Here is an 11,667-nt window from a genome sequence, read left to right as displayed (position 1 = left end):
TTTCCTACTTACAAAGCATGTAGAGGTCTGTAATTTGTATCATAGGTACACTTCAACTGTGAAAGACGGAATCTAAAACAAAAATCCATGATTTTTAAATAATTAATTTGCATTTTATTGCATGACATAAGTATTTGATCACCTACCAACCAGTAAGAATTCTGGCTCTCACAGACCTGTGAGTTTTTCTTTAAGAAGCCCTCCTGTTCTCCACTCTTTACCTGTATTAACTGCACCTGTTTGAACTCGATACCTGTATAAAAGACACCTGTCCACACACTCAATCAAACAGACTCTAACCTCTCTACAATGGTCAAGACCAGAGAGCTGTGTAAGGACATCAGGGATAAAGTTGTAGACCTGCACAAGGCTGGGATGGACTACAGGACAATAGGCAAACAGCTTGATCCGAAGGCAACAACTGTTGGCACAATTATTAGAAAATGGAAGAAGTTCAAGATGACGGTCAATCTCCCTCGGTCTGGGGCTCCATGCAAGATCTCACCTCATGGGGCATCAATGATCATGAGGAAGGTGAGGGATCAGCCCAGAAGTAGTCCTGGAGGGGCCTAGCCAGTCTCCAGACCTGAATCTTTGGAGGGAGCTGAAAATCTGTATTGCCCAGCGACAGCCCCAAAACCTGAAGGATCTGTAGAAGGTCTGTATGGAGGTGTTTGCAAACCTGGTCAAGAACTACAGGAAATGTATGATCTTCTGTAATTGCAAACAAAGGTTTCTGTATTAAATATTAAGTTCTGCTTTTCTGATGTATCAAATACTTATGTCATGCAATAATAGTGGGAAAACCTGCTAAATCGGCAGTGTATCAAATACTTGTTCTCCCCACTGTATCCACTCAGGAATACCATGAATCTCATATACTTAACAGAATAATTGTATTTCGAACCAGCCATGGGGTGACTGGAGTCATTGTTTCGTTATAGGAAGGCTGTATAGTTATTACCTAGCCATCTACAGTAAACTTTGTACAAGAGTACACTTAAAGTTCCATTAATAAATGTTCTGTTGTCCACGTTATTTCAGCAAACATTTTATGATTGAGGTAAAACTTTAATGATTGAGGCAAAAGCATTTTTGCTGTTTAAATAGTGTAATGATTAAAGACACAGTCTGCCGCATAGAAAACCGTAGATCGAATCCAGCCAATGACAACAACATTCATTACTTCTAATTGCGGCCCAGCTGAACTAGGCTTGCCTGGTTCCTTTTTTGGTTTCACAATTCCTCACATTTAATCCTAGTAAAAATTCCTTGTCTTTGGTCAGTTAGGATCACCTCTTTATTTTAAGAATGTGAAATGTCAGATTAATAGTAGAGAGAATTATTGATTTCGGCTTTTATTTCTTTCATCACATTCCCAGGTCAGAAGTTTACATACACTCAATTTGGTATTTAGTATCAATGCCTTTAAATTGTTTAACTGGGGCCAAATTTTTTGGGTAGCCTTCCACAAACTTCCCACAATAAGTTGGGTGAATTCAATTTTGCTCAAGATTTTCTAAGGGTGCCAATAATATGGCATGCGTATTTTTGAAAAAAGTTTTTCTTGATCACAATGATTTTTTTTTATTTGAAATATGTTCTCTCAGTACAAGTTTATAAGGTTTTGAGAGTAAGATCAAGCTGATAAACATAATTTTTTTTTTTTCATATTTACCTATGGTGCCAATAAATCTGGAGGGCATGATATCTACTTTCCTTACTTGCTAAGGGGCAAAAGAATGACCAACATGTGCAGGCATCTTCAGACGGCTTCTGTCTTTGGTAATGCACGTGAAATGTAACAAGTTACTTTCCATAGTAAGTATGTTTAAGGTAACATGTTACTGATAAAAGTAACATTCCACAGCACTGGCAGCAACCCAAATGTAGGTCACAGGAGGATTTTAATAGGACTTGGGATAGGATCAAAAACAAATTACATATATCAAACAACTAATCACCGGGAGAAGGTGTGTAGACATATCAAATATTTTTTGTGTTATTTAGCAGATTTGGTTAATTTTGTAGCGTTAAAAGTTCTTCATCAATCATTTGAGCAGTGTATGATAATGAATCTAAAAGAAAGGTATAATATTTCCCTTACCTAATATAATCTACACACTTTAGTTTAATTTGGGTCTTGATGAGCAACCAGTTGAGCACTGTTTTACACCATTTATTGAATGACGTTAAGATTGGGTAGAATATAAAATGAATCCAGTTTAGTGAGACAGGGGTGTTTCAAACCTAAAATCTGCATCAGGTCAACTAGTCTGCATTAGAAATATGGAGGCTTTTTGGGATGCAGAAATCTACTGCAGTTCAATTTACACAGTAAAGAATCATATAATCTGTAAAGTTTGACAACACAGGCATTGACTTACCAATCAAATCAAATGCAACACAAATAACAGACAAGAATAAAAAAAAAAAGTAAAGCTCAAAAGAATTATCCATGTTGTGAGCTAACTTCCAAGTCTTCTTTTGTTTTGTTCTGTTTCCGAGCTTTCAGTCTCTATAAAAATAATAACAACAATAATAATACATTTTATTCAGATCACTCTGTTAGATAAACAGCATTAAAACCCCAAAGTGTGACATGATCCAACAACCATCCATCAATACATCCATCCAGCCACTGTGCAGAACAACATGTATTAGTGCACAACATTTTCAGTCTGGGACTTAAAAAAAAAAAAAAAGAAAACAACTTACACTTACAAAAATTACATTCCTCATAACACATTATTTGTGTATCTGGGACTTCCTTTCATCACTAAGTCTTTAAGTGCTTCTTTTGGTTGGGGCTTGATTGGTGATGTTCAGTGGGGAATGAGGTTCAAACATGTTGAGGTAAGAAAAGGTTTATGGGGAGAGTGAGGGAAAAGAAAGAGATTGTCATTGTTGGGAAAGGGAGATGGGGGCATTATAGGGCTGATTTCCCGCACTCAACTAATCCTAGTCTTGGAATAAAAAGTATGTTTTACAGAGATTCTTCATTTAAATACTTTCATTTGAGTCCAGGAAGCCAGCCCTAAAGGAAAGCAGAAACATGTTGAGTTCTAGAAAATCGATGTTATCCCTGGGTTAGTAGCGTGGTTAGTTAAGGTGGTCCCAGAGAGAATAGGAAGGTGTGTGGAAGGACATAGTTTTGCTAACCTTTCTAAGTTAATTGTGTCCACACCTTCCTGACAAGATGACTTCCTGGTTAAGATCGCTAGCAAGAGCCGTGCTGGTGTGATTGATTGTGTCTGAAGGCAGTGTGCTCTGCGTTGCTGGTGCGTTTGATTCTGTCTGAGAAGATTGTCAGTAGTCTATAAACATCTGGCTTTGTCGATATGCTCCCTTTCTTCACATGCTCTTAAATGACACCTGTAAAAAATATGGGGGTACACTTTCATGGCATTCACAACAAAAGTCAACCTCAAACTACACCTTAACAAAGCCTGGCTTGTTCACAGTGATGATCGAGTAGGAGGATTATCATTATGCTGCATATCTTCTATGTACCCTTTCTCCAAGCAGGAAGGTCACCTAGATCGGCATCTCTTCAATAGAGCTGGATAACATTTCTGTGTTTGAATGAATACTCATTTTCCATACAATTAGGATTTCTACGTTCCTTTACATCCACTTGTGTTATTACAAAAGCCTTGTTTCCATTGGCAGATGGACGTTAAACCCGGATTAGTGGGTTTGATTCCCATTGCAGGCTAATACGACAAAAATAAAACAAAAAGTATGAAAATGTATACACTCACTCCTAAGTTGATCTGGTACGTGCTAAAATAGTAAATTACTTAAAAGTTAGTCAGGCTTCATTGGGCTAGCTAAAACTGTGGTTTCCACTGCCTTCCGAAATTAGCTATTGATGTTGCTTGGTAGCTGAATGAGCAGCTGGCTTTGCTTATTTTTTTTAACTAGTTATAATATATAGAAAGTCCTTTGTCAAATGTTACAACTAGCTACATAACTAGCAAGATGTTGAGGAATATCATGCTGACCACCACTAATGTTACCCATTATACCCGACCAGACTGAGAACCATGTACTTAGTTTGCTAGCAAGCTAAACTGTTTGCGCCATTGCTCACAGCAGAACTAGCTTTATTCCTACTTATAATAGTGTTGTTATTAACCAGCTAGCTAATTTTTATTATTATCCAGCTAACTTTATCCAAAATCCCTGCTAGTGCACATCAACAAATATCTGGCTAGCATATGATTGCCAATTAATTTAATAAAATATTGTGTAATGCAAAAAATGTAAGAAACCAGCTATTTTGATAATTTGGGCTGTGTCTGAAAACTGCAGTATTGCTGGTACATGTGCCAGCTGGTAGCATAATCAGACAAGGTAATGAATTAACATCCACCAGTGATCAGCATGTGGTTGAATAGTAACCAAAAAGTCACCAGCCTGATTATCTGATTTGACCCAGTTCAAAATTGAAATTTACAGCTCAATGTTGGCCCTATTTCTGCCATCATTTTAAGTGCCAGTGGAAACGGGGCTTAAGCTAGGCCTCATATCATTTCAGCATTGGTTAGGTTTGAAAGTGTGACTTATGTGTGTCCAGTGGCTTGCATAGCAATGAGGGACATGTTTAGATAAAAATAAAGGGTGAAACATTGCTTTAGTGCAAAAAAACTGAGAAGACAGACAGGGACATGTAGAGAAGCTCAGACCTGGCTGGGTGTAGGATCAGATGGGAAGGACAGTCAGAGTCATCTCAAAGGCTTTGTGGCTCTCTGAAAAATCCACTTTACAAACTTTGAGAGAAAGGGGGGGGGGGGGGGGGGGGGTTGCTTCTCTGAATGGCGCTGTACAATGCTAGATTACATGTGGTAGTTTGCAAAGGCTAGGCCTCTCAGTACTGTCCTGTCTCTGGACCTGCCGTGTTTACAACCCCAGTATCATCCACATACTGCCAAGCTTGAGTTTGAGCTTATGAGTGTTCTTCGTGTTTGTTTACCACAACAACAACAACAAAACAAAACAACACAACAACAACGCTTTGGCCTGACTCGTCCATCGAGCTCAGTGGGCTTCCAAGGTATACCGTCTGTCCATCTTTTGTTTGAAAACAAGTGAATCCTTTTGCCACTTGGGGGTTTGATATTTGTCCTGTAATGAAAACCGATTGGGGAGTCCAGTATGACACCTTGTCCTGCGTGATGAAAGGGACAGTGTCAAATAAAAAGACTGCTGTGAAGTTCTACCCGTGGCCTCTCCCGTATCAGCGCTAGTATTATACTGCACTGTGGATGGAGTAAGCGACCTAAGAGGTCAATATTGGCAACTGGTTTGTGCATGTTTAAGTGTGTGTGTGTGTGTGTGTGTGTGTACCATTACACTCATATGTAAACTGCATAAGAGGGCCGTAGGTACAGGTATAAGGGTCTACATATCATGTGGGGTGTTAGAGCACTCAGAGGGGCAGCTGCACTGACATGAGAGGTGAGGTAGAATCTGTTGGAGATGGGGCCTGTGGTGTAGCCCACGGCGAGGTAAGTGACACCCCCCCGTCCACCCTCAACCAATCCCACATCAGAGGGGGTGGGAGTCCAGTCTGATGGGCAGGGCGGGGCAGGGCACCATAGAGGACACACATTTTGCCACATGGAAATGCAGTGCAACCCAAACAGGAGATTTAGCAGAGGTTTGGGATGGGAGGGACATCACAAGTGAGGTGAGGATCAACTGTCACAAGGAAAAAGCACAGCAAACTGTTTGTATGTACATTTGAGTGTGTGTGTGTGTGTGTGTGTAGAGGTATGTATAGGAGAGGTCCACACATACACAGGCAGATGGTTACATAGTGTGCACTGTATATGCTGTTTAAAGAGGTATGGAGGTATTCAGGTAGACAGGTACGTAAATATAAATGAATGGATATAGGATATATACGATGAACGGAGGTAAACCAGCGAGTGTGTGCGTATATTTACACGTCGAGATACAGTACCAGTTAAGTTTAGACACACATACTCATTTAAGGGTATTTTCCACACTGTAGACTAATAGTGAAGACATCTAAACTATGAAATAACACATATGTGGGAACTCCTTTAAGACTGTTGGAAAAGCATTCCAGGTGACTTATTTGAATTAACTAACAATTTTGATTTAAAAATAACAAACTAACATATTTTTGGTTATTACATAATTCCACATGAGTTATTTCATGAATGTCTTCACTAATATTCTGCAATGTGGACAATAGCAAAAATACCCTGGAATGAGTAGGTGTGTCCAAACTTTTGACGGGTAGTGTGTGTGTGTGTGTATATAATGCATGCAAGTATGGAGGTAAACGTGTATGAGGGCAGAACTCGTGCCCTGGATACGTGCATGCGGGTAAATCCCACGCGTTTCTGTGTATGTCGCTGTATTAGCCGCACAACAAATATTTGTTCGTACTCCTGCATAGGTGTGTGTGTGTGTCTTTGCACAGTACTGCGTGTAGGTCGAGACGTCTTTAAAGGTAGGTGTGTGTGGAGGGAGGTAGGTTCATAACTACACGCCTTGGCTACGAGGGATTTTGGGCTGCACATCCTGCGTGGGTGCGGGATGACAGAGGGGGGGTTGAAAGAAAGGGGGGGTTACACTTGGTAACTGTCTCAGTGGAGGCTGGTGAGAAGGGGAGCAGGCTGGAGGGGGGCGCCCATGATGAAAGCTCAATTGTGGGACAAGAGACGGCAGCGTATTTGCTCTCCTCGAGTGATTAATGGCTCTGAAAAGCTACAGTCCATGTATGATTGCGTGTATGTCGGTCGAAGTGTGTGTTTATCTGCGTGAGTGGTTGTCTGCGTGTGTGAAGGTCTGGGACTGTCTGTGAATGTGTGTGTCACCATCTGAGCGTGATTGGCCTAGACCAACACAGAGCTCCACCAGTACTCCAACCAGATCTCGGGATGGTTGTTTGCATACATGTACACTGGCTGTACAACACAGGTGTAGAGCAGTACTCAGGGCTGCTTGCAATAATGCCTCAGAGAGGCACATGGCAGCCACAAGAGACCATGGAGGAGGGGGTGTCTGGTGGGTGGGGGGCCTGCACGACCAGGAGGGGACAGAAACAAATTGGCATGAACAATGATCCAAAAAAAGAAGCCTTTTTGCTTTTTTCTCTACGACTTATTTTTTCTCTGTGACTGCTGGTGGTGGGTGTTGTGTTTCACAAGGAAAGAGGCCAATTTTTACCATTTTCCCCTACATACTTCCCCATCTCTTTTTTATCTTCGCTAGGTCAAAAGGAGTCAGGAGTCAGGGTTTAGTTCATACTTCCTGGTCCTCGAAGACCTCCAGAAACAGTGGAGGGAAGAGCTCATTGGGACACTCCACCTTCATGTGGAGGAAGCGGCTGGCGTGGCACGCGCCAATCATCCTCAGATCGGTCACCTTCATCAGCAGCTTGGGCCAGAAGTGGGGAATGTTGTGCTTGCGGTGGTTGATGTAGTGTTCAAAGGCAAGCAGGTACGTCTCCTGGCACTTCTCGATCTTCTCTACCGATGTCAGTCCCGAGCGATCTGAGAAAAATTCACAAATACACACTATTAATGCATATTAGACCATATCTTTATATTATCATATCTGTATATTAGACTTATACAGATATGGTACTGATATTGAAAGTTTGTTCACACAACTGGTATGCCTGTTTATGAAGTGGTTATGTCTGTTTATAAGGCTGTTATGTCTGTTCATTTAATGTTATGTATGTTTATAGAGTTAGTGTTGGTTCATTCACCTTTCACTGTTATGTCTGTTCATAGCAATGTTATGCACTGCTTTAATGTCATGATATTGCTTTGAGATTTTATGAAAAGCACTACATAATATCAACTACGTATTTATTATTTTTATTATCACGATTACTGTTGAAAGAACTTTCATTGAGCAGTTATGCCAATTCATAGCGCTGTTGCACTTGTTCATAGATCTGTTGTCATTGTGTCTGCTCATAGAACATTGATGTCTGTTTACAGAGCCGTTGTCTGTTCAAATGTCATGCTTGATTATAGAGCAGTTGTTTATTTATTAGTAAAAAGTTCAACTCATTTTAATGACTGAGTTCATAAATCTGTGTCAGAAAATGCCCAGAGCATGCTTGACCCTCCTACTGATGAACATCAAAGTGGATTTGTAATGGTAATTTGTTAAATCTTTTTAACTCACACAGGGGCACTCTATGTAGGTTTTATAAAGCTGTGTCAGATCATTCAATAATCAATGTATGGAATTAATTGTCCAACCCTGCCTCTGTCATTTTCATGCTGTCGATCTACTGAGCTGGATGAATCCTGATGTAACAAAAAAGGAATTGTGACTCTCAAGTCAGTAAATAAAAATGTTGCAATTTTATTTTCAAAAATGAAGAAAAAAATAATTGCTCACGAATTGCACAACACACCTATTTATAATTTAAAGTGTCTAATTGTAGATAAATATGTCTGTTCAAAGAGAATTCATTTCTGTTCATAGAGCAGTTATAACCTTCTGTCTCCTCCTCACCTGAGCTCATGAGCAGCACGGCTTGTAGGAGGGCCACCTCCGAGTCATCCAGGTTAAACTGTGCCAGGCTCTTGCCCAAATCGAAAATGGCGTCCGACACCACGCCCAGCCCGCCGTTCTTTAGCTGCTCGCGTTTCACCGCCATCTCTCCACTCAGTGTCAGCGTCTCACTCTCGGGGTCATAGCGCACAGCGGCACGAAGCGACATGATCTCCATACAGCAGCCTTTCAATAGAATGATCTGGTCCTCACAAGGCAGCTGAATGGAAGGAAGGAGAGATGGAACGGGAGGGAGGAGGGAAAAACATACACAAAGATAGATTGGTAGATTCTACTCCACATAAATACTATCAGGTAGTAAAGCCTCAGCTAAGTTAACAGAGTCACACACACAGTGTATATGTCCATTAAATGCACACACGAACACACTGAACCAAATCATGCTTTTAAATACCCAATAACTCGAGCAGCGACCGCATGATCACCAGTTAGCTAGCTACACGAATCCTCTGCAGGCCAGTCATGAGAGAGACGAGAGGCGATGTTGTTTAGTTGTAATTATAGTCCAGCTACACGTTACATAACCAGTGAATCACAACAACGTCTGTTGGGAACGGTGGGTGAAGGAGAGTTCAGTGCACCCTAATCGGACTCCTGTGTGTGTATGTGTGTGTGTATGTGTGTGTGTGTATGTGTGTGTGTGTGTGTGAAACAACTTGTTAATGAGTCATATAAAGAAGGAGGCAGTGGAGAAGAATAAATAGTTCAATTAAACACAAACACAGTCACAGACAGACGGTCACACACTCCTCTTGATGAGAGGAGAAAGAGGAGGAGCGCGTAATCACAATTCAGTGCGTGATGAGCCCCTTTAGCGAGAGTCTGGGACAGACGAGGACACAGAACAGAGAAAGATTCACAAAGGAATGTTCTCTCTGTGTGCCACAAACATGCGACTGCGCCCTCAAACCCACCTCGGAGAACATGGGCAGTTTTTTGGCAAAGTCGACGACCCGCGTGATGGCGGGGGTGATGATCTTGGTAAACTCACTGAAGGCCTCCAGGTCCACCTTGTCTCCGTCTGGCGCAGACACTACAGGGGACTGGCCGATGTCTTCGGGCTGAGGACACAAAGATGGCGTTTGATGAAAAGTCCCGCTGGGGAACACAGTCAGATCAGCTAACATCCCCCTCTGGTTTGAAAAGTATTTGAGTTGTAACTAGACCTGGGTTCTAAGTATTTTGTAATTCCATAGTTATTTTCTGGCTTTATTTTTACATTTTACATTGAAGTAATTTAGCAGATGCTTTAATCCAGAGTAAATGTACAAATAGAGTTTTTTCCTTTTTGTTCTGGCCCCAATCAGAATCAAACCCACAGCCCTGGTTTTACAACACCACAAGGCTTTTTACCAAGCTGCAAGGAACACAATTTTCATAAGGTCTTTAAAAAAAAAAAAGACAACAGTGACTGTACTTGAAAATAAACAATCCATGTTTAAGTACGCATGACCATAATTGTATGTCTTTCAATATTCAACTACTTGAAAAAAATATATATAAAGAATTACTAAATAATTTTAAATCCAAATCTGCTTGTAATTTTCAACTAATTTCAACTTGAGGGTAATAGCTCAATCAAACCTTGAATGAGGTTTCTTGATATTGGGGATGTGTGATCTGGGTACATGGGAGACAAAAGTGTAGGCTGATAACCTTTAAAACAAGGACCAAATGTGGGCCGATGATGATTAGCATACAACTTAGCCACATTCTGCACTGGAGTCAGATGGGGTAGTAATGTTATATGATCTATTTGGCTGCTAGAAGTCTTCCCAGGACATTTGTCAGTTTGTCTTCAGGGGATTTGACAATGGTTGTTAAATATTATCTATAGTCACTTTGTTGTCCAGGGTCCACTGAAATAGATGTTTTCGTAAGTGCGTGTGTGTTTATGTGTGTGTTTGTGTGTGAGGATTGCATAATCAGTCTCTCCATTGGCCTATGATTATCAACACCTCTGAAAGGTGCTAGGTAGGAACGCAGATTGAAGCAGCTACACCCTGGGTTGGGGAGTTCCCATAAGGAGGTGTGCAGTGAGCTCAGCACAGTCTGGGTTAGGGAGTGGCTGTCCGAGTTAAGGGTGTCAGGGTAGTCATCGGTTTATTGCCCTCAGTGATTCGGGCATCTGCGAGGTACTTTGTTAGTGTTAGTTAGACACTGGTTTGTCTGACTTCCTTGAGAGCAAGCAATGTGGATAAGAAGTGGCTCTACAAATTCCAATCTGGAGGACACATCTTTGCCTGAATGAGGTCAAATAAACACCAGATGCACTGGGATCCATCCATTAAGGAAGATTTATCCGCATGACAACTTTACCTTGAATATTACAACTCACTTTGCCTGCTGTGTCTCCTTGGCCTGCTTTGACCTCAGTGCTGAGGCAACCATCGCTATGGAGACACCGGTCTGATGAAAGCAAATTCCCATGGGGATCGGTTGCTAAGGCAACCAGGGTAGGTTCTTGAATTGCCTTTCTCTGTCCTCCTTTCGTACCCCGTTTTAACCTGCTTTTTTTCCATTGCCTAATTTATTCATATCCATTTTTACCTACATCCCTGTCTCATCGCAACATCTGTTGAAGAATCGGGACAGTTTAAGATCACTGGGAAGTGTCAGAGCCAAACCATTCTGCCTTTTCCCCATACTGCTCTTCCAACCAGGAAGTGATGTGATCAACGCATATGAGGGCAGGCTCACTGACTTGAGGTCCTCAAATGGCTGGATGACTTGTATGATTCACTCATTGAATATATTGGTAACAGTTTGTGAATGGAGCAAACCCTGCCTACCTATTCTATTGTAGCCTAGTGAACTCTAGTTTAGCTTAGCCATGCCAACTTTAGCTTAGCATTAGATTCTCACCAGGAACTTGCGTTTCTGTTTCCAGTGGGAACCCTGTGCGTTGGTGTGATGGTGGGCCTCTGTTACATGACGAATCAGCTCCCACTCTGAGCTACTGGGCTCTGGACGGGTCTGCAGGGTCTTAACAAACTCCTCTTTCTTCCTCTTCTCCCTGTTCTCCTCGATCAGACGCCTCTTGGCCACCCGCTTAGAATCATCAAGCACCACTGAGGATAGAAACAA

At 41.5% G+C, this 11,667-nt stretch overlaps 1 protein-coding gene across 5 annotated transcripts in view; it reads right to left on the bottom strand.

The window, feature by feature from the left end:
• Positions 1–1,282: 1,282 nt before the first annotated feature.
• Positions 1,283–11,667, bottom strand: part of LOC105028431 (thyroid hormone receptor alpha) — an 82,880-nt gene continuing 72,495 nt past the window's right edge. For all 5 annotated transcript variants that reach the window (XM_010901179.5, XM_010901180.5, XM_010901181.5 and 2 more), the window contains 4 exons: positions 11,446–11,651; positions 9,495–9,641; positions 8,521–8,779; positions 1,283–7,535 (listed from right to left, as the gene is read on the bottom strand). In XM_010901179.5, coding sequence (XP_010899481.2) covers positions 7,285–7,535; positions 8,521–8,779; positions 9,495–9,641; positions 11,446–11,651 — 863 coding nt within the window. In that variant the 3' untranslated portion in view covers positions 1,283–7,284. The remainder of the gene's footprint in view (positions 7,536–8,520; positions 8,780–9,494; positions 9,642–11,445; positions 11,652–11,667) is intronic.

Source organism: Esox lucius, chromosome 11, assembly GCF_011004845.1.
Source record: "Esox lucius isolate fEsoLuc1 chromosome 11, fEsoLuc1.pri, whole genome shotgun sequence".
In the NCBI taxonomy this organism is placed as follows: domain Eukaryota; kingdom Metazoa; phylum Chordata; class Actinopteri; order Esociformes; family Esocidae; genus Esox; species Esox lucius.
The sequence above is the reverse complement of the archived record's forward strand: the minus strand, read 5'-3'. Positions and strand labels throughout refer to the sequence as shown.